A 25816-nucleotide genomic window follows, 5' to 3' on the forward strand; every position below is an offset into this window, starting at 1 on the left:
CAGGCTAACCGGGACAGCGCGCACAGCGCCCCGGGGCTGTCCCGGCCTTGGCTGTAGGCTCTGCCCGTCGCAGCATCCCCCGCTGGGGGTCCCGCCCGGCCCCGCCCCGCCGGGCGCAGACCCCGCGGCCCCGCCCCAGGCCCCGCCCCGCCGGGCGCAGACCCCGCGGCCCCGCCCCGCCCCGCCGCAGGCCCCGCCCCGCCCCATCGAGCCCCGCCCCGCCGGGCGCAGACCCCGCGGCCCCGCCCCAGGCCGCGCAGTGCAGCAGGAAGCCGCGGCCGGACCGTGCCGGGCCGGGCCGCCCGATGGACCCCGCGGCCAAGGAGGGGCGGCTCTACGTGCAGCAGGGCCACAAGTTCGGGGCTAAGGTCGGCAGCCCGGGGCTGGGCGGGGATCCGGGGCTCGGGGCAGAGCCTGGGGCGCCGCGGGGGGGAGTCGCTCCAGCCGGGCTGGGCGGGTCCGATCCTCCCCCCGGCGGGGATCCGGGGCCCAGGGCGGGGATCCGAGGGCGCCGCGGGGGGGGTCGCCCCTGCCGGGCTAGGCGGGCCCGACCCTCCGCCCGCGAGGGGGGCCCGGGCGCCCCTCCGCAGCTGGCTGTGGAGCCCGGAAGTTTGGGGTGCCCCCCACTGGGAATAGAACCCAGGAGTCCGGGCTCTAAGCCTTAGGGTACCCCGCCTGGCAGCCCTCCCCCTTGTCTTCAACTGCTACCTCCAGAGCTGGGAGCGGAGGCCAGGGGTTTAGGGGCCTCCTGCTGCTCTCACCCCTGGACCGTGTGCGGTGCTGCCCCTCTGTGGGGTGAAGTGGTGGGGGGCGGAGGGGCTCTCCCCCAGGAGCAGCCTCCTTGGGCTCCAGTTCCTCTGTGGGGCTGAGCTGTGCTGGGATCTAGCCCTCCCCTGCCCTGCCCCAGCCAGGCCCCTGTGGAGGGACAGGACCTGCTGGTGCTCGGGTGTCTGCAGGGAGACCTGGGGATGGAGTTTGAGGGCTGCCCCAGAGAGGAGGGAAAAGGATGTTACTCCCCCTTCCCCCTGGGTCACTGCAGGGTGGCCATGGCTCTGGTGCTGTCTCAGCTCACTGAGACAGGGGACCCTTGGTACCTGCTGGGCCCCAGACACCTGTTTCTGTGTTCCCCACTCTCACCCTGGGGCCAGACACCTGCCTCAGCACTCCCATGTGACTCCAGCCCCACACCCTTCCTGGGGCTGCTGGCCCTCCTACTTCCCAGGCACCCCAGAGCATTCCCCTCTGGTGCAGAGAAAGTATAACAAGCCTTTCTATAACAAGCATGTGGACCAAGGGGATCCAGTGGACATAGTGTACTTAGATTTTCAGAAAGCCTTTGACAAGGTTCCTCACCAAAGGCTCTTAAGCAAAGTAAGCTGCTATGGGATAAGAGGGAAGGTGCTCTTATGGATTGGTAACTGATTAAAAGATAGGAAACAAAGGGTAGGTATAAATGGTCAGTTTTCAGAATGGAGAGAGGTAAATAGCGGTGTCTCCCAAAGGTCTGTTCTGGGACTAGTCCTATTCAACATATTCATAAATGATTTGGAAAAAGGGGTAATAGCGAGGTGGCAAAATTTGCAGATGATACCAAATTACTAAAGATAGTTAAGACCCAGGCAGACCGCGAAGAGCTACAAAAGGAGCTCTCAAAACTGGGTGACTGGGCAACAAAATGGCAGATGAAATTTAATGTTGATAAATGCAAAGTAATGCACATTGGAAAACATAATCCCAACTATACATATACAATGATGGGCTCTAAATTAGCTGTTACCACTCAAGAAAGAGATCTTGGAGTCACTGTGGATAGTTCTCTGAAATCATCCACTCAATGTGCAGCGGCCGTCAAAAAAGTGAACAGAATGTTGGGAATCATTAAGAAAGGGAGAGAAAATATCATGTTGCCTCTATATAAATCCATGGTATGCCCATATCTTGAATACTGTGTGCGGATGTGGTCGCCCCATCTCAAAAAAGATATATTGGAACTGGAAAAGGTTCAGAAAAGGGAAACAAAAATGATTAGGGGTATGGAACGGCTTCTGTATGAGGAGAGATTAATAAGACTGGGACTTCTCAGCTTGGAAAAGAGACGGCTAAGGGGAGATATGATTGAGGTCTATAAAATCATGACTGGTGTAGAGAAAGTAGATAAGGAAGTGTTGTTTACTACTTCTCATAACACGAGAACTAGGGGTCACCAAATGAAATTAATAGGCAGCAGGTTTAAAACAAACAAAAGGAAGTATTTCTTCACACAACGCACAGTCAATCTGTAGAACTCCTTGCCAGACGATGTTGTGAAGGCCAAGACTATAACGGGGTTCAAAAAAGAACTAGATAAACTCATAGAGGATAGGTCCCTCAATGGCTGTTAGCCAGGATGGACAGGAATGGTGTCCCTAGCCTCTGTTTGCCAGAAGCTGGGAATGGGCGACAGGGGATGGATGACTTGATGATTACCTGTTCTGTTCATTCCCTCTGGGGCACCTGGCACTGGCCACTGTCGGAAGACAGGATACTGGGCTAGATGGACCTTTGCTCTGACCCAGTAGGGCAGGGGTGGCCAACTTGAGCCTGTGAAGGAGCCAGAATTTACCAATGTACGTTGCCAAAGAGCCACAGTAATACATCAGCAGCCCCCCATCAGCTCCCTCGCTGCCAGCCCCTCCCGCCCACTGGCAGCCCTGCCCCATCCTTCCCTTCCCTCGCCTCCTGATCAGCTGTTTCATGGCATGCAGGAGTCTCTGGGGGGGGGTAGGGGGAGGAGCGAGGGTACAGGGGAGGGGGCGGGAAGGGGTGGAGTGGGGGCAGGGCCTGTGGCAGAGCCAGGGGTTGAGCAGTGAGCACCCCCCCAGCACACTGGAAAGCTGGTACCTGTAGCTCCAGCCCCGGAGTCGGTGCCTGTACAAGGAGCCGCATTTTAACTTCTGAAGAGCCCATGTGGCTCTGGAGCCACAGCTTGGCAACCCTGCAGTAGGACCGTTCTTATGTTGTCAGTGACCATCACCCAGTTACATAGCTTAGCCTGCAGGCCCCGGCTGGACCATCTATCCAGGTGCTGAGCGTCCTGCGATCGCTCTGTGATGTCTGTCCCTGTCCCATCTCTCTGCTCAGGGCAGTGGTATTCCCTCATTGGGATCTTGGAGTGGCTGGTTTGCCGCGTCCTCTCTATATTGCTCCTGGGATTGTGGGTTGTCAGGAATAAAGGAAGCCCTTCCCCTGTCCTGTGTACCGCTCAGCAATTAGTGGTGGACTTAACATTTAAAAAAAAAAAAAAGTTTTGTTTTTAAGTACACCAGAAGCAGGAAGCCTATCCAGTCACTGGGGCCACTGAATGATCGAGGTGCTGCAGGAGCACACAGCGGAGACAAGGCCATTGTGGAGAAGCTAAATGAATTCTTTGCTTTGGTCTTTGCTGCAGAGGATGTGGGGGAGATCTTCACACCTGAGCCATTCTTGTTTGGTGACAAATCTGAGGAACTGTCCAAGACTGAGCTGTCATTAGAGAAGGTTTTAGAACAAATTGATGAATTACTAATAAGTCACCAGGACCAGATGGTATCACCCAAGAACTCAAATGTGAAATTGCAGAACTACTAACTGTGGTGTGTAACTTATTGATTAAATCAGCTTCTGGAAGACAGCTAATGTGATACCAATTTTTAAAAAAGGATCCAGATATGATCCCGGCAATTACAGGCCTGTAAGGTTCAGTATCAGGCAAATTGGTTGAAACTATAGTGAAGAACAGAATTATGGGACACATAGATAATGACATTATGTTGGGGAAGATTCAACATGGCTTTTGTAAAGGGAAATCAAGTCTCACCAATCTATTAGAATCCCTTAAGGGAGTCAACAAGGACGTTGATGAGCATGATCCAGTGGATATAGTTTTCAGAGTAGCAGACGTTAGTCTGTATCCGCAAAAAGAACAGGAGTACTTGTGGCACCTTAGAGTGGATATAGTGTTCTTGGACTCTCAGAAAACCTCTGACAAGGTCCTTCACCAAAGGTTCTTAACCAAAGTAAAGAGTCCTGGGATAAGAAGGATGGTCCTCTTATGGATCAGTAACTCATTAAAAGATAGGAAACAAAGGGTAGGAATAAATGGTTAGTTTTCAGAATGGAGAGAGGTAAATAGTGGTGTCCCTCAGGGTCTGTACTGGGACCAGGCCTATTCAACATATTCATAAATGATCTGGAAAAAGGGGTAAATAGCGAGGTGGCAAAACTACTCAAAATAGTTAAGTCCAAAGCTGACTGGGAAGAGTTACAAAGGGATCTCACAAAACTGGGTGACTGGGCAACACAATGGCAGATGAAATTCAATGTTGATAAATGCAAAGTAATGCACCTTGGAAAACATTTCACCGATACAAAACAAGTTTGGGGGGGTCTAAATTAGCTATTATTACTTAAGAAAGAGATCTTGGAGTCATTGTGGATAGTTCTCTGAAAACATCCTCTCAATGTGCAGCGGCAGTCAAAAAAGCTAACAATGTTAGGAACATTAGGAAAAGGATAACTAATAAGACAGAAAATATCATAATGGCACTATATAAAGCCATGGTATGCCCACACCTTGAATATTGCATTTAGTTCTGGTCACCTCATCTCAAAAAAGGTATATTGGAACTGGAAAAAGTAGAGAGAAGGGCAACAAAAATGATGAGGGGGATGGAGCAGCTTCTGTAGGAGGAGAGATGAAGAAGCCTGGGACTGTTCAGTTTGGAAAAGAGGCGACGGAGGGGGGAGATGAGAGAGGTCTCTAAAATCATCAGCCGTGGGCTGTGTAGGAGCAAGGGTCAGTAGATCCTGTTGGTTTTGTGCCCTGTTCTTGAAGGGCAATAAACTCTGGCCCCATAGGAGCAAAGGGGTGCAGGTTGTACCAATGGGGGACCCCCCAAGAATGTTCTGCCTGTCTGACGCCCCCATCTGTTGCAGAGGGCGTGGTAGGGGCTGTTGGCTCAAGTACCTCAGTTGCTGGAGCAGAGCCCATGGGGGGGCAGGGTCTGTCGTAGGCAGCAGAAGCCAGCCCCTGGATGCAGGAATATGGGGCCTGAGGGGCAACAGGAGACAGCAGCCTGTGGTATAACTGGCTTCCTGGTCCAGGACACCTCTCTGTGCTAAGACAATGCAGCACCTGCCCCAGCCCCTGAGGGATAGGTGACCCCTTGTCCCTCCCCAGGCTGGGTGTCTGAAGCTGTGACTATGCGTTCATGGTGCCGATGGGGGGGCTCTGGCGGCTTGTGTGGGTTTCATTCTCCCCTGCCCCTCCCCCGGTTCTCATGCTGGGTGCCTGATGATTTGGGGAAGTTTGGCAGGAAGCAAGTGAGGACACAGATACTTCCTCTTCCTTTCCTGAGAGTCAGCAGCAGGGATAGGAGGGGGCTGGGAGTGCAGGGAGGAGGGCAGGGAGCGTGGGCTGTGGGGCAGGGTACAGTGTCACAATGAGCCGAAGAAGCCCTGAGATCCTGCCCCATCTGCAGGCTGGGGATGGGGGCATGACTGGGGGCTCCTGTGCAGGGAGGGCTGAGGGCAGCGGTTGCCTGGGGTGTATTCCTCCTTGCCCCAGCTTGGGGTTGGTTGGGGGGCTGGAGCTCCTTCTCTGTGGGTCAGTTAGAGGCTAGAAAGGGTCTGGATCAGGGTGGCCCTCTGGAGAGAGGGGAAATGCTGACCATCCCCAAAGGTCCAGACCCTGGGGCCGGTGCAGCTGGTGCCACTCTGCCAACCTCCTGGAGGCTGCTGTGCCCAGAGGGCCTGGACCGGGCAGGGAGCGTGTCACCACGGGGTGAGCTCTCCGGGCTGGGCACACCTGGCACTGCTGGAATTGGAGCCCCGCTGCAGGCCGTGTGCCTAGCCCTTGTCGCTGAGCAGGCTGCGTGTGTGGGGTGGGCAGGTCTGCGAGGGGGAAGCTGGATCCAGCAGGCCAAGTTCCTGCTGAGCCTCCGCAGGCTGCACTCGGCTGCTGCGTGTGCCAACCGTAGTTCCTGTGGCTTGGACCTGGCTGACCCAGCGCACGCAGTCCAGGCCCGGGCCTCAGCACTGCCACTTGCCATGTGCGGAGAGAGATTCCCCCTTCACTCAACTCTGCTCGGACAGTCCCCCCCCAGGTCGCCCCAGTTCAGTGCCCCGCCTGCTCCTCCCCCACTGCCCCAGTCCGGCTCTTGGGCCTTTATCTGGTCTCTCTGAAGAAGCCACCACAGAGTTGAGGCCACCAGCACCCGCCCCATGCAGGTCTGTGGCTGGTCACTTTGGGGACCAGCTGGTGGAACTAGGGAAATGCTGGTGCCTGCAGCTCCTGGCAGCCGGGAGGAGTGTGGGTCAGCCCCTGGCTCCCTGTCCCTGGCAGCCCAGAGGGTCTTGGGATCGAATCCTGCTGTGCTCCACGCGGACCTCAGGTTCTGCGTCAGGCTGGAATCTCCCCATGGCTTGAGTGCGAGCTGCTCTCCCAGTCAGAGCTACACCAAGAGTGGGGGAGTCCTTACCCCGTACAGGCAGGTCACAGACTTTTGGGGCTGGGTCTGGGGGGCAGAGGCCATTGTACTGACCCTGCTGTGCTGCCTTTGCAGAGATGGAAGAAGAACTGGTTTGTGCTGTACCCAGCCAGCCAACACGGGGTCGCCCGCCTGGAGTTTTTTGACTGCAAGGACCCAGGAGCTCCAGCCGAGAAACTCAGCACCAAGCGGCTGGACAAGAAGATCATCCGCCTGGCGGACTGCGTTAGTGTGGCGCCCGTACCAGAGAGCGGCCCCAAGGACAGCACGGCTGTTTTCCGCTTGGAGACCAGCGACAGAAGCTACCTGTTCGCTGCGGAGAAGGAGCAGAGCACTGAGTGGGTGGAGAAGCTGTGTGAGATCGCCTTTTCGGTGAGTGCCGCCGGATGGGGGGGGCTGGGCTGTTCCCCTCTGCTCCCATCTGTGTGTTTTGGGGGTCCTGCTGCTCAAACCTCTCTTTTCTGGGAGCACACCCATTGTCCACCCATCAGGACTGTATGCCATGATGGGAACACCCCCAGCCCATGGAGAGGGGACCCTCAACATGTTCTGCGCCACGTCCATGGGGACCAGGTCTGTGCTGCCTCTGGCCACAGCCATGTGAGGCTGGTGGCACGGGTGCTGGATGGCATCCTGTTGCGGGTGGTGTCCGGCGAGCGCCTGCTGGGGGAGACTCAGGCACCTCTGGGGGTGTCCTCTCTGATCTCCCCACCCTCAGTGGCTGGTAGTGGCAGAGACCTTGCTGTGCTGGGGAGGGAGCCAGCAGTGTTTTGGGATGTGGGTCACTGGGGAGCCCCACGTCCCAGGGAACATCATGCTGGGATAGACTATCCTGCCTGCGTGGTGGGGAAGTGCCAGCGAGATGGAGGTTTGGGCCAAGCTGCCCACCTGGATGCCCCTCTGTACGCTCTGCCGTGCAGCCCCCCAGTGCCTGGAGCTCCCGCAGGCTCCATTTTCTGCTCCCCCTTCAATCTCTTCGCAACCCAAAGGTGCAGCCAGAAATAGTCTCTAGTGCCAAGCTAAGGCTGCAGCGTGGCATTTACAGCAGCCTCCCCACGGCACCCTGCCTTGCCCTTGGAAGCCGAGGCCCCAGGCTGAAGTGACTCCTGTAGTCCTGACCCCTCCCTGTAGGCCAGCAAAACAAACCTCTCCACTGCCTGCCTGGACAGCCATAACTGTGCCCTGAACGCTGGCAGCTGCTCCTCAGGGTGTGCCCTCAGATGTCAGGCCTTGTGCCGTCACTGCTCCTGGAGTGAAATTCAGCAGGTCTCCCACTCCTACGCATGCTACTGCAGCCCAAGGCCTGGTCTATTAATTCGCTTACCCAGTAGGTCTGGCTGGGTGCAGCACCTGCGGCTCTCCCTTCGGGGATCTGTGACCAGTGGTGAATACCGAGACCAGATAGCCTGCTTAGGAACAGAACATTAGAGAAAAAGGGGGTTTTAAAACAACAATCTGCATGTGTGTATCTTATCTCAATCCTGGCCATCTTGCAATGGTGAGCTAGACAGGCCTATGGTCTCCAGACAGCCCATGGGGTCCCCATCTCTCTCTCGTTCCCCCCAGCATCCTTCCCTCCTTGCCCCCCTTTTTAAACCCTGCTGCAGCCCTTTTGTGTTTGTCTGGGGTCCCAGCTTTGGCCCTTCTGGACAAAACCAGATTTGAGGTTGGGCAGGGTGGAGGAAAAACCTTAGAAGTTAATGGGTCGGGTATTGTACCTTGAACTCTCTCTCTCTCACGTGAGGGCTGTTATCCTGAGCCGCCATTCTTCTTCCTCACTGCCAGTTGTGCTTACAGTGCCCCATGTAACTAAACACAGTCCTCTTCCAGTAGCCTGCTTATCACATTGTGTGTGTTTATTATCACAGAGCAGCGCTACTTCACCTCCTTACTCTGCTCACACAGGGATTTACAGTCACTTCTGGGTTGGGGGACTGCATCCTGGGAAGCAGCCTCTCTGAAAAGGGTTTAGGGTCAGCGTGAACAAGCACAGAACTTGAGTTCCCAGTGCACTGCTGTGGCCAACCGGCTGATGGGATCTGTGGATGTGAAGGAGGGGAGCAGGGAGACAGCACTGGAGAGGCCAGTGTGGGAACACAGCGTCCAGTATTAAAAAACAAAAACAAAAACAAAAAACAAGAATGGAGGACTTGTGGCACCTTAGAGACTAACAAATTTATTTGAGCATAAGCTTTCGTACTCCTTTTCTTTTTGCGAGTACAGACTAACACGGCTGCCACTCTGAAACCAGTATTAAAAAGAAGGTTGAAAAATTGGAGAGGTTACAGAGAAGAGCCACAAAAAGTATTTGAGAGCTTGAGAAAATGCCTCACCATGAGAGATTTAAGCTAAATAGGTTGAGCTCCTTAAGTCTGCAAGGCATGTTTTGAAATCCAGACTGGAGGCCTTTCTGGAAGATGAATTAGCCAAGCACAGGTGACTGGGCTCAGCAGAAGGCTGGGTAACTGGGTGACATGTAATGGCCAGTGATACACAGGAGGTCAGACGAGATGATCTAACGGGCCCGTCTAGCCTTTATCCCTGTGAATCAAGCCCTAGGAGTGATATTGATCCGCAGACACTACAGCAGCCTGGCCCCAGGAATATCCTACACTCGGCGGTCTAATCCCGTGTGCCACAGCCTAGAGCAGCAGTGTTCAGCACAGGTCCGAAGCCTGGCTTGTGCAGTTGGTCACCGTGCGTTGGTGTTAACGCTGGAACGAACCATCCCCCTTAGTGCAGTCCCTGTGCCTGTCACCATGGTGCGCAGGGTTTCTCGGTGCTTGTGTGGTGACACCCACAGCCGTGCCCCTGTGCAGGCCCCTGACAAGAGCCCCTCCTGCAAAGTGGGGCTCTGCCACTGCCAGTAGCAGTGAGCTGCACTTTCAGTTCTCCATCTGTTAAATCTGGAAATGCTGCTTCCCCTCTGTGAGCGGCAGGGACTGTCTGCAGTGGTGCTGGGAATGTCTCTGCGTGGGCAGGAACCGGGCAACGTCAGGGTGGTTTGTGAACCCGCTTGGAGTTTCCATTTCACACTTGTGATGGGGTCCCTTGTGCTGAGCCACGGGGAGCGAGCTCAGCTTGCCCTGAATATGGTCCCTCAGGAAACCACCTGAACACGTTGCTCCCGAGCCTGCACTTGCATTTGGCCTAGGGGAAGAGAAGCCGTTGCCTATTGTGCTGAGCTCTGCTGGAGAGTGGTGACAGGCACGAGTACAGTGGACACCGTCTCCACCAGCTGGTTCACTCAGGCTGCTCGGAAGCCCCTCGGGGCGGCTGTGTCGGAAGCCGAAGAGAGGTGCAGTCATGTTGGATCTTGCCTGTATGCAAAGCCAGGAGGTCACATTTTAGTGCCACCAGGGCAGTGTTGCTGCTGTGCCCTCCCCTGAGCCCGATGGAGGCCCGGTCGGTGCTGTCAGCACTGTGGGATGCGCTGGGACATGGCCGGGGGAAGAGTCTTTGTTAATGTTCGGCTCATGATCCGGGTGACACATGATACCCAAACCTCCCCCACGTCCTGCTGCATGGCTGGGTCTCTGCGAGAGCCCTGCGGGGAGCAGCCTCTTCCATCCCACTCTGCTTCCAATTAGCCTTGGCCCAGATTCCTCCTCTTTGCTGCTGACTTGCGTGGGATGGGAGGCTGGGTGTATGGAAAAGCTCTAGCCCCTGTGCTGGGGTTGGGACCTGACCCCCTCCTCAGGGCCGGGCTGGGGAGCTTTGAGGTGAACCAGGGGTGCTGAGTATGTGGTGGGACTGGAGTAGTGAGGCTGGCTGTGAGGTGAACCATGGGTGGGAGGGGGGCTGGCTGTGAGGCAGCTGATGGGGGGCAGAGTGGGCTGGCTGTGAGGCAGTCTGGGGGGGTTGGGGGCCGGCTGTGAGGCAGCCCATGTGGGGCAGGGGTGCCGGCTGTGAGGTGGCCCATGTGGGGGAAGGTGGGGGTCTGTGAGGTGATCCGTGGGGTGGGGAGGGGGGACTGGTTGTGAGGCGACCCGTGGGGAGCGGAAGCTGGCAGCGAGGCAGCCCATGAGGGGGGACCGGCTGTGAGGCGGCCCATGGGGAGGAAGAGGGGACTGGCTGCAAGGCGGCCTGTGGGGTACGGATGCGGGCTGGCTGTGAGGCGACCCATGGGGGCAGAGGGACGATGGCTGCAAGGTGGCCTGTATGGGGTAGGGATGGGGGGCTGGCTGCGAGGCAGCCCTTTGTGGGGGAGGGAGGGCTGGTGAAGCCGGCTGTGGGGTAGGGAGTGGGGCTGGCTGTGATGTGGGGTGGAGGGGGGGCTGGCTGTGAGGCGGACTGTGGGGAGGCCGGACGGTGGCTCTTGGGGGGGAAGCGGGGGTGGGGTGGCCGCGAGGCGGCCCGTAGGGGGCAGGGGGGCCGGCTGGGAGTATGGTTCTGGGTGCTGATGCCTCTTTTGCGTTGCAGGGGAACTCTACAAATGGAGCCCGGGCTGGGGGCAGCAAGGAGTGTGATGGGGGGGCGCCGGCCCTGGAGATGGCGGTGAACTCGATTTACTACTCGCGGGAGGAAGGTAGGGCCTGCCCTGCACTTGGCTCCTCTCTGGTGGCGCTGGCTGCCTCCCGGGTCATCCTGGGTTTGTTTCCAGCGTGGTCCTGCTGGGGGAGCTTGCAGCCCTCCCTGCCTGGCATGAAGCTGCCCTGGCCTCTGGGATAGTCTCATCCTTCAGGCAGGTGTCGGGATATGTCCCACTGGGCTGCGTCTGGAGCTGGGATGCCTCCCTCCTCCCCGCAGTGCTTCACCCTGAGCTGCACTCCTCATAGGGGGACCCGTGTGTGTTGCTGGCCTGCTCCCATCTCTGTCCCGGGGGCTGGGTGTCGCCGCCCCCTCCCCCCGGCTCTGTCCTAGCTGGCCTCTCCCTTCCCCCCTCCCTCCCTGCCCCGTCATAGGGGCCAGGTGTCGCCGGCCTCCTCCCTTGGGGGCGGTGCATATTTTGGTTATCCCACTCTCCCCTTCGTGCAGGGGAAAGTGGGGCCGGCCTTGGATTTCCTGTCTTCACCCCGTGCTGTCTGTGGTCCTGGGGGTGTCCCTGGTTTCCCTGTCCTGTCCTTGGGAGTCAGGGGTGCTGGCTCTCCTGCCCTGTCCCTGCGAGTGACTGGCTTTCTCGGCAGTGAACGATTTCTGGGTGACGGTGCAGAGGACGGAGGCGGCGGAAAGGTGTGCGCTGCAAGGGGCCTATCTGCTCAAAGCTGAGCAGGACAGCTTGATCCTCAAGGAGCCCCGGACGCAAGAAACTCTCTACACCTGGCCTTACAGGCTGCTCAGGAGATATGGCCGAGACAAGGTGGGTGGGGCAGGACCTGGGGTGAGTGCCTGGGCTCTGTCTGGCTTAATACCATTCCGTTAGCGGAAGGTGTTCTGCTCCCCAGCCCACAAGCCGTCTGGCACTAAAGGGCTGGCGTGCTGCAGTGCCGAGGCCTGACCTGGTGCGGCTCCCTATGTGCAGCCTGGCAGGAAGGCGCAGGGGCCAGCAGTGGCCAAGGGGCCTGGTTAACATTTGCTGAGGGTTGGCTGCGCTGGGGGTGTTCCTGCCTCCTGGGGCCCGTGCTGTGACGGTCACTGCCCCCTCCCCCCCACCCCAGCCCAGGTGGCTGTGGTGAGTCTGGGTCCATCGTGCGGCTGTCCCCACGCTTCACGCAGCTCCTGGCTCTGCGTCCTCGGGGGGAGGAAGTGGTTGCCTGAGAGAAGCTGCTGATAAACTTGTGCTGCAGCCTGTAGCTGATGTGAGCTGCTGCTGTTTCCACTGGAACAACCAGAGCGAACTGGAGACTGTCTCTCTGCTGAGTGGAGCCTCTGTGTGGAAGCATCTGAGCAGCTTCTCCTCCAGGCCTGGGAGACGCTGGGCATGAGCCAGAGGGCAAGGCTGGGGGACAGAACCGGCATAACATGAGTGTGCTCAGGGGGAAATGGGCTGATTCCAAGCTGCAAAACCTCATTCAGCAGATGCCTCCCGTCCTGCAGGCGATCAGCTCTTGGTGTGGTACTGAAATGGTGCCACTCCCATGGCATGCTGGCTTGCTAGGGCATGCACCGAGCTGGCCCAGACCGTAGTGGTGCCGCAGAGAGGGGGTGGGGGTCTGTGCTGGGTTCCCCATGGGGTGCCATCTGGAACTGGGGTACCACTGAGCCCCCCTGACCCACCAGCCTGGGCTCCCTTTACGCTGTACCACTGTGATCAGCCTGCTAAGCCTTCTCCCAGGCTTCAGCACACATCCAGATAGGGGTACACCCAGCTGCAGTACATACAGATGCTGTAATCAGCTCTGCCTGTGGAGGCTTCAGTCAAGGAACTGCCCAGCTGCTCAAGTGCACTCCCCACCTCTAGAGTGTAAACCCAAAATTATACCGTCTTGCGCTGCACAGAGATCTGTTCAGCGTAAGCTCATGAAATCCGCCCCCTTCCTCAGTGTGGAGAAGGATATGGAACAGGCTTCTGCCCCAGGTTATGACTCTCAGACACTGGTTTTAGAAGACAAAGCAAAAATAAGTTTAACAACTACAAAAGATAGATTTTAAGTGATTATAAGGGATATCAAACAGATCAAAGCAGATTACCTAGCAAACAAACAAAACACACAAACTAAGCTTAATATACTAAAGAGATTGCATATGAGTAACAAATTCTGACCCTAAGTGATGATTTAGACAGGCTACAGAGATTCTTAAGGGGCCAGTTGCACTTGCTTACAGATTAAAAACTCCAAGTGTTCCTTTCACAGGCTAAAAATTCCTTTAGTCTGGGTCCAGCACTTCTCCCTCCCAGTTAAGTCTTTGTTCCTCAGTGTTTCCAAGAGTCTCTTTGGGCAGAGAGTCAGTGAAGAACCCTGATGATGTCACTCCCCTGCCTTAAATAGCTTTTGCATATGGCGGGAACCCTTTGTCTCAAAGCTTGGTTCACACACCTGGTCAGTGGAAAAACACTGGTATTCCAAGATGGAGTCCAGCACCAGGTGACCTGGTTACATGTCTCTGGAGTGCCACAGCAGCCATTGCTCGGAGGCCATTTGTAGCAGCCTCAGGAAGATACCTCCCCCCCCCCCCCCCCCCCCGGAAATAAAGTCCTTCTGAGGCCTATTGTTCTCCCAAATTGTTCATTAACTTGAATGGGCCCTTCCCAGCCAGCCATCTAGATTGACAGTCTTGCCTAGTGGGTGTTCCCCATGTGTAAACACATTTGTAATAGATACATAGACAATATTCCTAACTTCAGATACAAAAATGATACATCCATACAAATAGGATAATCATATTCAGTAAATCATAACCTTTTCAATATTTCACATGACCTATCTTGCATAAAATACATCAGAATTATGCCATAATCATATCATAATATCACTATGAAGAATATGGAGTGCAGTGTCACAGGGTCCACTCAGGAGACCCCATGGCTAAGGCCCTGTGTGAACCACGATTTCACAGACTGCAGGAAAGTTGTGAGATTAGCCAGTTCGGGAATTTTGCCAACAGCACGGAGACGGAGCAGGGATACCCACTTCTGCTGCTGCACTGTTGGAAAGTTTATGGTATTGGGCTAATATGGTTGCCCAGGGGGTTCGCTTCCTCACTGGCTGTTATAAGACAGGGACAGGGTTGATAATGCATAGCAGTTACGAGCCCTGGCCTGCCCTGCCCCATAGAGCTCCCTGGCAGACCCAGGGGAGACGCTGCAGTGCTGGCTGGGAAGTGTGGATCTGCTGCTTGGAGTACAAGCAGGTATGAGGGGGCCCTGCCCCAGTGAGAGGATTGGGGTAGGAGCCATAGATCCCATTCTCACTCCAGTCCCCTGCTGGGGCAGGACTCTCTGGTCTCAGCTCCTCACCAGTTGGCACTGCAGTGTCTCCCCTGGGTGTGCCGGGCGCTGCTGTGGTTTGAGCTGGCTAATTGTTGTACGTTGTCAGCACAGCCCCCTTGTCCTGCCAGCTGGACAGACAGGAAGTAGCAGCAGGCTGGGCTGGAGCTCAGTGTGGAGCCAGCCAGACCCTGCCCCTGGCTGGGCTGGGCAGCTGGCTCCAGACAGACACACACACGCCCACCCTTCTGCCCTCCCTTACTCTGCAGGGTAGGACCAGCCTGCCATCTCACTCCTTTCTGGGATGGGACCAGCTCATTAACCCCCCCACGAGCAGCCATGGCCTCAGCAGGGAGATGGAAGCTGGGATACCTGCTTCTGCCTCCTTGCTGCTGGAAGAATTGCAGCAGTTAGGGGCAGTGGGTGGCCATGCATCTCCCATGAAGTTCAAACCCCTGGGATGCTACCATGAATTTAGAGGGGGCAGGGGAAGAGAGAAAGTGATTTACACAGGGCCTGATTGATGGTGCCTGCATGCTGTGGTGTCTCTCTTAGGGGCACCAGGGAAGGGGTGAGTTGGCAGATGGGTTTGAGGCGGGGGTGGCTTGGCAGCTGGGGGTGGAGAGTAGAACTGGTGCCTTGCTCTCGCCTCTGAATGATGACTGAGCCCCAGGAAGGGCAAACGCCAATTCACCTGCCTCTAGAGCCTCGGCTGAGGTTCAGGAATAGGATGTGAGTCCAGGGGGAGGATGCCAGAGCTGTTCTTGTGTATGCCAGAGATCTGCCCTGCTCTGTCCCTTCGCCCAAGTGCCTGCAGTCTGGGCTGCAGCATGCATGGGCTTAGGGCTGCTGGGACGCTCTTGGGGGCTGGGTGGGACACTGACCCTCTACCTCTCCCCGGCAGGTGATGTTCTCCTTCGAAGCTGGCAGGCGCTGTGAGTCTGGCCCTGGGAACTTCACATTTGAGACCAAGCAGGGGAACGAGATCTTCCGGCTAGTGGAGGCCTCCATTCGGGAGCAGAAAGCCCAGGTAGAGGAGAACAGGCAGAGCTGCGACTCCCTGGATTTGGACTGCCCCAGTGTGGTGCTGATCCGCAACGCCCTGGCTGACTCGCTGTGCCTTGAGCTGCCTGCCGAGGGGGATGGCCCAACGGTGCCCAAAGCTGGGCTGGCAACAAAGCTCAGTTCTGCTCCAGAGGAGAGGGACACCATAGCCCTGCTGAAGGCTCGCACTCTCCCAGAGCCCCCGGTGCCACCCAAGCCTGCTCACCCCAGCACGCCCCCACGCTCCCCACTGCCCAAGGTACCCAGGGCTGTGCCCCCTTCTGAGGACCCAGCCAGCTTGTATTCAGAGCCCATGGATGCAGTGAAGGGCATCCGGGCCAGGCTGGACCCGCTGTACTCAGACCCCATCGACAGCAAGCCTGGAGGTGGGGCCATGGGTCATGGCCCTGCCCAGGAGGAGGCAAAGCTCAGGAAACCTGACTCTCTGTACTCAGGCCTGTATGACCAGGTGCAGCCAGCGGGGAACAGCCAAGCTGAGAGGCTGCTGAGATGCAGGGAGCACATCTATGATGAGCCCGAGGGGCGGGCCCCACACCCAGTGCCAGCCAACGCCTCCATCTACGATGAGGCGCGGCCCACAGGTGAGGCCTGGCGCACGCAGGGCATTGAAGACAAGGGTGGGTATGAGTATCCCTACAATCCCAGAACTGACGACTACTCAGTACCTGCCTTCCAGCACAAAGCCGGGCCCAAGGGCCCCAGGCCCATCCCTGCCCCCAAGCCCCAAGCCGTGTTCATTCCCAAAGGCGCTGAGAGGAGCCCAGAGCCCAGCAAATGGCGCGTGAACCTGGCTCCCGACAAAGCAGGTGTCAGATCTGGCTTCAACAACAACAACAACAACGAGGTGCTGTACGGCCAGGTGCTGAAGCCCCTGCGGGTGCCAGGGCAGGAACTGTCTGTGGATGAGAAAGATCTACTGCCCATCTACGAAGACCTGGGAGAGATCTAGCCTCCTGTGCACCTTCCTCTGCGGGGCCGTGGGGCCCAGACTCCGGCAGGAGTCATGCAGGGTGCTGTCTTCTCTGGGTCTCTGCAGGATGGGCCCGGGGCCTGTCACCCTCTGCCTTGTGAGCTAGCTGGTGGCCGCTCATCCTCCTGTGCCAAGCAGGAGGTTGGGAGATTCCCAGGAGACTTTCCCTGGAGGACGCTATGGTCGGTGATGGGGAGAAACATTTGACTGGTACCTATGTGCTGGGATTGGCTCCTTTACCACGTAACATTTTGGCAGGGGAGGACAGAGCTGTCATCTCTAGTGCACCCATCACCATGGTATCTGGACATGATGACTCTGGGATCATGCGATTCCTGGGCATGTGGCTCTCCACTGGGGCCTTTTGCTGCTGAAATGCTCCTCAGCTCCCTTCAGACTGTCTCTGTGGCCCACAGCGGTAGCAGGCTGTGCACCCCGGCACCCTATCCCAAAAATATTTTTCTAAAAATTTTATTTTGATATTAAAATCTTAAATTTTAAAATGGAAGAATCTGTACGTGTGGCATGTTTGAGGCGGGGTGCTGTGTCATACGCCTGTTCTTAGAGGGGGGAGAGATGCTGTGTCAGGCTCCCAGGGGAGCTGTACCTCTGGGCAAAGGAAAGAGGCCAGGTTTGTGCTGGGACATTGTGAGTGGCACATACACGCTCATTTGCACGTGCAAGTCCATGCAGTCTTATTAAAGCAACAGCTGCACTGGAGAGGAGAAAATATTGGCTCCATCTTCACAAAAGGTACTGGAGGATCCTGGGAGTTAGAGCTGTTGGACTTCCAGCAGGGGAAGGCAGTTGAAATGATAATGAAATAGCATTATAAAATTGTAAGTTAGACTTTCAAAAGGCCCTTGGCAAAGCCTCTCACAGGAGGCTGGTGAGGGACCAGTCGCTGTGGGGTGAGGGCGAAGCTCTGCCCTGGAGCAGAAGGCTCAGAACAGAGCAGGGATTGATGGTCCGTTTCCATCAGAGCCGAAGGGTCACAGCAGGGCCCCAGGGGGCAGACTGGGGTTTCAGATATTTATTAACAAGCTGGAAAAGGGACGTGTGAATCTGCAGATGGCACAAAGGTATTGAGAGGAGCTGAGCCCAGAGGAGCCCATGAGGAATTTGAGGGACTGATCCTGGGAGGGGAAAAGGCAGCACACTGGCAGGCACTGCTGGGATTCGGGGTTGGCTGATACGAAGTAACACATAGTGGAGGGTTTAATCTGAACTCGGCATGCGCCTTCTCAGGGCCCAATTTAACAGTATCCACTCAGCAAACGGACCCAGCGTCGCTGGGCAGCTCCGTGTGACCTCGACACAATGGGCAGCTGATGCCAAGAAAGCTGATTGGCTGCATAAGGGATGGGGTGGAGAATAGTATGAGTTGGGTCCTGCTCTGTGCTCCTGTGGAGTATGTGCTTTGGTGGAGCTGTGCAGCAGCTGGGCACGGTGTGGGCTGGTGAGAAAGGAGTGGGGGAAGCCACTGGACTCTGCTGAGTGGAGGGACGGCTGGCCCTTTTCCCTGTACTCTTTGTTACAGCAGGGACCTGCGGTACCTTGGCCAAGTCCCATCTTCGTTATGAGAGAATGATGCAAAGCTTGGGGGAGTGGTAAATAATGGAGTGGATGGGTCACTGGACAGAGCAAGCTGGCTCGCTTGGTAAGCTGGGCACAAGCAAACACTGTATTTTAATATGGCTAAATATAAATGTGTACATCTAGAAACAAAGAATGCAGGCCATACATACAGGATGGGGGATTCTATCCTGGGAACCAGTGACTCTGAAAAAGATTTGGGGTCATGGTGGTTAATCAGCTGACCACAACCTCCCAGTGCGGCACTGTAGCCAAAAGAGCTAATGTGAGCCTGGAATGCATAAATGGGAGTAGAGAGTAGGAACAGAGAGGTTATTTTACCTCTGTATTTAGCACTGATGGGACCACTGCTGCAATATTGCATCCAGTTCTTCTGTCCACATTTCAAGAAGGCTGTTGATAAATTGGAGAGGGTTCAGAGAAGAGCAATGAGAATGATTAAAGGATTAGAACACCTGTCTTATAGTGAAAAACTCAAGGAGCTCAATCTATTTAGCTTAACAGAGAGAAAGTTAAGAGATGACTTGATCCCAGTCTAGAAGTATCTACATGGGGAACAAATATTTAGTAACGGACTCTTCTATCTAGCAGAGAAATGTATAATGCAATCCAATGGCAGGAAGCTGAAGTTAGACAAATTCAGCCTGGCAATGAGGTGTAATTTTACAGTGAGGGTATTTAACCATGGAAACAATTTACCAAGGGGGGAGATGGATTCTCCATCACTTAACAATTTTTACATTGAGACTGGCTGTTTTTCTTGAAGATCTGCTCTAGGCATTATTTTGGGTCAGGTCTCTGACCTGTTATACAGGAGGTCAGAAGATGATAGTAATGGTCCCTTCTGACCTTGGAGTCTATGACTCTATATCAGTGGCAGGAGTGTTGCTCTGCAGATTTTTCCATCAGGTCTCATTTAGAGGAGGCATTGGTTTCCCTTTGTATGGTTGTAAGAGCTGTTTCTGTCTTTGTACGCAGGAGAACTCTGCTAAACTCTGAGCCTGGGAGCACGGTCCTGAGTTGCATATACGTAGTCTGGTTTCCTGTCTTCTATTTAAAGCTACTTCAGCCCTAGTTAAAATTAAAATATGGTAGGAAGTGGCTTCTGCCTCCTCCCACTTCAACTAATTTCTGCTCAGTCTGTGGGAGAAATAACCTGTTCCAAAGATGCCAAAAAAGTTAGCAGCCTGTTTGAAATTTGCAGCCCACTGGTGCAGTTGTTCATGGGGCCAGCAGCCATGATTCTCTCTGAACATGTGGTCTGGGTGCTTTGCAGAGAGAAAGGAGACGCTGACCCTGCACCAAGGAACTTAGGGTCATGCTGAAGGTAGCCAGCTGCTTTACTTGAGGAACATGTCTTGGAGTGTAAGGGGGAAGAAGGGCTAACACCAGGTTTTACAGAGTGAGATTTGTTTTTATTTCTGCAGCAGAAATGATCCAGAGCTGGCAGCTCCTCCACCCACTTTCCTCTTATCACAGCACCATATGAGTAGCCAGGAGCTGGATGCTTTCTCAGAAGCCTCAACTGTGGGCAGCCTGGATGCACTCAGACTTTGTCCTAGCACATCAAGGCTTTCTAATGCTTCCTTATCTGAGTTAGGATAGCACCCAGCCTCCACAACTGACTGCAGTTGTCTCCCCAGGGGCCCATGACCTTTGCAGTAGCACTGCACCTGCTTCCCCTTGTGTTTAGGGCTATAGCTGGGTCTAGTGAAGCGAGTCAGAGCTAGACCGAGCTGCTGTTGATAGCATTAGGGTTCCTAACTTTCTACTTGCACAAAAGTGAACACCCTTGACCCGCCCTTCCTCTGAGGCCCTGCCCCTTCTCTGAGGCCCCACACTTGCTCACTCCGTCCCCCCTCCTTCTGTCACTCTCTCTCCCCAACCTCACTCACTTGCTCATTTTCACCGGGCTGGCTCAGGGGGTTGGGGTGTGGGAGGGGCTGAGGGCTCTGGCGGGGAGTGTGGGCTCTGGGGTGAGGCCAGGGCTCTGGGCTAGGGGTGGAGCCAAGGGGTTTAGACTATGGGAGGGGACTCGGGGCAGGGAAGGGGCTTGGGGTCCGGGGGGAGGGGGGTAAGAGCTCTGGCTGGGTGTGTGAGCTCTGGTGTGGGGCTGAGGGGCTTGGGGTGAAGGAGTGTGCTCCAGGTTGGTACCGAGGGTTTCAGAGGGTGGGAGGAGGATCAGGGCAGGAGGTTGGGGCGCAGGAGGGGGTTGGGGTGCAGGCTCCGGGCAGCACTTACCTCAAGCAGCTCCTGGAAGCAGTGGCATGTCCCCTCTCCAGCTCTTACAAGGAGGCGCGGCCAGGTGGCTTGGCGTGCTGTCCTTTCTGCAGGTGCCACCCCAGCAGCTCCCATTGGCTGCGGTTCCTGGCCATTGGGAGCTGCGGAGACGGTGCTTGGAGCAGGGGTAGCATGTGGAGCCCCCTGGCTGCCCCTATGCATCAGAGCCGGAAGGGGGACATGCAGCTGCTTCTGGGAGCTACAAGGAGCCACAGCAGGCAGGGAGCCTGCCTTGTCTTGCTGCGCCACCAACCAGAATTTTAACGGCCTGGTCAGTGCTGGTGTTCTGATTAAAAAAACAAAAAAACAAAACGGACACCTGGCAACCCTGGATAGCATAGAACCTAAATCCTTCTTACTCCCTGTGTGACGAACAGCATTAGGGTGGGGAAGACAGTCATTGGAGAGATCACTGTAACTCCCAGCTTGAGGGAGCAGCACTGAGTCTACACAATGTGCAATGGGCCCCTGCCTTTGGTGGTGCCTGCTCCTTACTAACCCTTTTGCAAGGAAAAACTGCTTTGTCCCAGCATGCCTTTACCGGGGGTTCGGCAGTGACCGAAGTGACCACTGGACAGCTGGTTGCATGTCCCCCCTTCCCCCCAATGGGTGTCTTGAGCTCCTAGAATCATAGAACTGTAGGGTCAGAAGGAACCGCAGGGGTCATCTAGTCAAACTCCCTGCCAAGATGCAGGATTTGTTGTATATAAACCATCCAAGACAGATGGCTCTCCAGCCTCTTTTTGAAAACCTTCAGTGCAGGAACTTCCACAACCTCCCTAGGCGTCTGTTCCATTGTCCTACTCTTCTTACCATTAGGAAGTTTTTCCTGAGATTTAATCTAAATCTGCTATGCTGTAGTTTGAACCCACTGCCTCTTATCATGCCCTCCATGGCGCAAGAGAACTTTTCTCCATCTTTTTTATGGCAGCCTTTCAAGTTTATGAAAACTGCTATCGTGTCCTCCCTTAAGCTCCTCTTTTCCAAACTGAACATACCCAATTCCTTCAGTCTTTGTTCATATGGCTTGCATTCCATCCCTTTGATCATCTTTGTCGCTTGCCTCTGGAGCCTTTCCAGTTTCTCTTCATCCTTCCTATACGTTAGTGACCAAAACTGGACACAGTACTCCAGCTGAGGCCTGACCAGTGCCAAGTAGAGTGATACCATCACCTCCTATCATAGAATATCAGGGTTGGAAGGGACCTCAGGAGGTCATCTAGTCCAACCCCCTGCTCAAAGCAGGACCAATCCCCAACTAAATCATCCCAGCCAGGGCTTTGTCAAGCCTGACCTTAAAAATATCTAAGGAAGAAGATTCCACCACCTCCCTAGGTAACCCATTCCAGTGTTTCACCACCCTCCTAGTGAAAAAGTTTCTCCTAATATCCAACCTAAACCTCCTCCACTGCAACTTGAGACCATTACTCCTTGTTCTGTCATCAGCTACCACTGAGAACAGTCTAGATCCATCCTCTTTGGAACCCCCTTTCAGGTAGTTGAAAGCAGCTATCAAATCCCCTCTCATTCTTCTCTTCCGCAGACTAAACAATCCCAGTTCCCTCAGCCTCTCCTCATAAGTCATGTGTTCCTGTCCCCTAATCATTTTTGTTGCCCTCCGCTGGACTCTTTCCAATTTTTCCACATCCTTCTTGTAGTGTGGGGCCCAAAACTGGACACAGTACTCCAGATGAGGCCTCACCAGTGTAGAATAGAGGGGAACGATCACGTCCCTCGATTTGCTGGCAATGCCCCTACTTATACATCCCAAAATGCCATTGGCCTTCTTGGCAACAAGGGCACGCTGTTGACTCATATCCAGCGTCTCGTCCACTGTAACCCCTAGGTCCTTTTCTGCAGAACTGCTGCCGAGCCACTCGGTCCCTAGTCTGTAGCGGTGCATGGGATTCTTCCGTCCTAAGTGCAGGACTCTGCACTTGTCCTTGTTGAACCTCATCAGATTTCTTTTGGCCCAGTCCTCCAATTTGTCTAGGTCCCTCTGTATCCTATCCCTACCCTCCAGTGTATCTACCTCTCCTCCCAGTTTAGTGTCATCTGCAAACTTGCTGAGGGTGCAATCCACACCATCCTCCAGATCATTTATGAAGATATTGAACATAACCGGCCCCAGGACCGACCCTTGGGGCACTCCACTTGATACCGGCTGCCAACTAGACATGGAGCCATTGATCACTACCTGTTGAGCCTGACAATCTAGCTAGCTGTCTGTCCACCTTATCGTCCATTCATCCAGCCCATACTTCTTTAACTTTCTGGCAAGAATACTGTGGGAGACCGTGTCAAAAGCTTTGCTAAAGTCAAGGAACAACACGTCCACCGCTTTCCCCTCATCCACAGAGCCCGTTACCTCGTTGTAGAAGGCAGTTAGATTAGTCAGCCATGACTTGCCCAACTCCTGAGGTCCCTTCCAACCCTGATATTCTATGAATCCATGCTGACTGTTCCTGATCACTTTCCTCTCCTGTGACTTGCATGCGATGCCTCTGTTAATGGAACCCAAAATTACATTTTCTTTTTTTGCAACAACATCGCATTGCTGATTCACATTGAGGTTGTGATCCACCACAGCTCCCAGATCCTTCTCAGCAGTGCTGCTGTCAAGCTCGTTTCCCCCCATTCTGTGTATGTGTATTTGGTTTTTCTTTCCTAAGAGTAGCACCTTGCATTTATCTTTGTTGAATTTCATGCTCCTGCTGCATCCTCCAACCTCCCTGTGGAGCTGGCATATTCAGACCCCTTACCCTCACTACACGTGCTGTCACAGGGTCTGCCCTGAGCAGGCAGAGTTTAGCACTCAAGCTGGTGCCTGGGCTATTGCCCTGTAGCACCCAAGAGGGGCCGAGAGCTGCAGAGAGCCAGAGGGGAGCTGGTTCCTGCCACAAAGTGCGGTGTGAACTGAAGGGGGAGGGTCACAGCAACACAGGATTTGGATGCGGGGGAGCAGCTGTTGGAGGACATGCCCTACCTTGCATTCGGAAGGAAGCAACACAATGAGATCCTTGCCATGGTTTTGGTTGGGGGGCACAGCCTCTTGCAGCCAGTGCCATACAGCACTGAGAGGAGGGCCAGGCCTGACCTTTGCTGTGTTAAGCTTTAGGCTCTTAAAAGGCCAAACCCTCGCCCCAGAAACACACTCATTTCCAGCTAAGCCTGAGCCAGGGTGGGATTGGCTGCTTGGTGCTTGCTGAGGGGCTGGACTGGCTGCTCCTGTGATAGGACAGCTCAGGCTAATGGCAATTCCATCAGAGTCTGCTTGCGTCAGAGGCACTGGCCTTGCAGCATCTGCTCTTCCCCAGCCTGGCTTGTGCAGGGAGGGAGACAGATGGCCGGCAAGGTCAACTACTGACTACTGGCATGGCACCTGGCTGCAGAAGTATAAAGGCTCTGCAGCACACCCTAGTGTTATCAGCTCTCCCTGCTTCCTGAGGCCCACTGTGCATGGCGTTGCACAGACCCTGCCGCCCTCACTTGATGCCATCTGACGAGGGAGTAAGGACGAGGGTAGAAAAGCTCTGTAAGATGCAAATTATCCACAACAGGCAATGTAGGTGTCATTATGCTAAATAATTTTATTGTTGAACCATAAAAGCGTGGAGGCTCAGACTCGCTCTGGACTGTACACAGTGCTCTAACTGCTCCTGGGTGCTCAGAAGGCCATGCAAGGTACCCCAGTAATGCCCCAATTGGAAACCACCATGAAGTCCAATAAACACAAATCTCTGGCCAACTCCCTGCTAGGACAGGGAGTTACTCTCTCCCCAGCATCTGCTCTGGCAGGGACTGCTAACTAGCATCTGAGCTGAAATTCTGGTGGACTTAGCCCCTAGCTGTGTACTGGGGAGAAGGTCTCAGGGAAATCCCACACCATCCCGTTGGCCCCAGAGCCAGGATTCTGTGCAGGGAGATGACTACCGGTAGGCTGTGGTTCCGTCATTGTCCATTTGCAGCCCAGCCCTAGCGGATTCAGAGGGGCACAGAGGGAGGGGTCTTTCCCAGCTGGAGTGGCCTGGGAGCAGGGGTTATAGCCCAGGGCACCACCAGTCTCTGCTGCTGACTCATGGGGACTGTGGTGTAAGACATGGGCCAGTGCTTCTGATCACGGTGGTGTGTTAGATAACCTGCAATTGGCTGTGTGCCACTCGGGGGGAGGTGTGGGGCTGCCCTGGGACTCAAGGGACCTCATAGAAAACTTGTAACCCGTTTCACCACCACTGTTCATTCAGGGAGCTCAAGGAGCCTGCTTGGGCAGGGCTACGGCTGCTCGGTATTGCAGCTTGTGCAGGGACTAGCCCACAAGCTGCCTCCAGGTAGCTCCTCTGCATGCTCACAGGCCTTTGCATGGAGCCCTGTGGTCACTGCTCTCCCCAAGATCTCTTCCCTGCATTAGAATGCAAATCCTGGTCCTTGGGCTTCGGGATTTTATGCCAGCATGTGCATGTTTGTTCTCAGAATCCATCCTATGAGGCCATGTGGTGTTGTGTGCTGCACTGACATGAATGGGAGGCGCTGTGGGGCGTAGCAATGGGGTAGCATGGCCAGAGAGGGGCCCCTGCAGAGCAGGCTCCCTGGAGACTGTCTCAGCAACTAACAAAACCGTAGAACAACAAGAGAATGAATGGTGGGAAGCGCCTTTCACAGCAAGGCCAAGCAGACCCAGTGCTTGCCTGACCTTGTCCTGTGCTGGCACACGTGGTGCTTGGCAAGCACTGGGCCCAGCAACAGGCTGAGCTGTGAGTGCATAGTGACATGAATGTGTGAGTGGGGCCTGCTGTGCGTGTGCGCCAGGGTAGGATGGCGTGTGTGTGTGGGGTGTCTCAACACTTGGGCTTGTAGTAGAGAAAGGCCCTTGTCATTACATGCCCCCCAGGAATTCATCGTCTTCATTGGAGAAGAGAGAGAGCTCACAGGCGTCCTTCCTTGCAGCAGATGATCTGAATGCTTTGGATGGCGGGGGAGCCAGAGGAAGGGGAGCTACCATGGCCTTGGCTTTGCTCTGGTGCTGTAATGAAGGAACACACAGTGAGTACTGTCCCCGGAGGCCTAGGGGGAGCTGCCGCAATAGCTGTGTCAAAAGCTATTGTGAGCTTGTGCTTACTGCACCTGTGAGAGCTGACTGAAGGTCCTGCATATCACCCCAGAGCAGCAGGCGGGCCTGTGCACAATGAGGACACATCCTCTACCTGTTTCCACCTCCCTCCCAACATCATGCCTGCTCAGTGCCTTCAGCACCTCAGCTGCTTGGTCAGTGCTCAGGCAGTGTGGGGTTTCTCCAAGCCAACCAGCGGGCAAGATCTGTACCTGTCTCGAGTGATGCCGCTCTCCTGGGCGATGCTCCTTGGGCTGGGCCTGCTGCCGGTACTGGGGTCTGGAGAACCCGCTCACCAGGTATTTGTAGAGGTTGCTTTTCACATGGAGGGGGTTGTATCTAGGTTCCACTTCCAGACTGTTCAAGGCACTCTGTTCAGAGAGAAGTGACACACAGGTCCCAGCTGGTACCACGTGAGTGCCCAGCATCCAGCTTCCTGCTCTGAAGTGGCAGAAAATGGATGTGAAGATTTGTACCTCCTTTCT

The 25816-nt window shown here is 55.1% G+C and overlaps 2 protein-coding genes across 2 annotated transcripts in view; one reads left to right on the top strand and one right to left on the bottom strand.

Moving 5' to 3' along the window:
• Positions 1 to 253: 253 nt before the first annotated feature.
• Positions 254 to 16817, top strand: DOK1 (docking protein 1). Its single transcript, XM_074952050.1, has 5 exons — positions 254 to 368; positions 6582 to 6878; positions 10929 to 11034; positions 11633 to 11805; positions 15218 to 16817. The coding sequence occupies exons 1-5, from the start codon at positions 306 to 308 to the stop codon at positions 16325 to 16327; spliced, it is 1749 nt and encodes a 582-aa protein (XP_074808151.1). The 5' UTR covers positions 254 to 305; the 3' UTR covers positions 16328 to 16817.
• Positions 16818 to 25059: 8242 nt separating this feature from the next.
• The window catches only part of M1AP (meiosis 1 associated protein), a 70580-nt gene continuing 69823 nt past the window's right edge, over positions 25060 to 25816 (bottom strand). The window contains exons 8-9 of the mRNA XM_074952093.1: positions 25544 to 25702; positions 25060 to 25244 (exon numbers count right to left, since the gene is read on the bottom strand). Coding sequence (XP_074808194.1) covers positions 25098 to 25244; positions 25544 to 25702 — 306 coding nt within the window. The 3' untranslated portion in view covers positions 25060 to 25097. The remainder of the gene's footprint in view (positions 25245 to 25543; positions 25703 to 25816) is intronic.

Source organism: Natator depressus, chromosome 4 (genome assembly GCF_965152275.1).
Source record: "Natator depressus isolate rNatDep1 chromosome 4, rNatDep2.hap1, whole genome shotgun sequence".
NCBI classification, from domain to species: Eukaryota; Metazoa; Chordata; order Testudines; family Cheloniidae; genus Natator; species Natator depressus.

Bases quoted from the DNA above. Each gene is read 5' to 3' on its own strand.
- DOK1 (XM_074952050.1), top strand. From the start codon at position 306: ATGGACCCCGCGGCCAAGGAGGGGCGGCTCTACGTGCAGCAGGGCCAC. The intron at 6,879-10,928 runs GTGAGTGCCGCC...TTTGCGTTGCAG, and splicing joins TGTGTGAGATCGCCTTTTCG to GGGAACTCTACAAATGGAGC. The intron at 11,035-11,632 runs GTAGGGCCTGCC...CTTTCTCGGCAG, and splicing joins TTACTACTCGCGGGAGGAAG to TGAACGATTTCTGGGTGACG.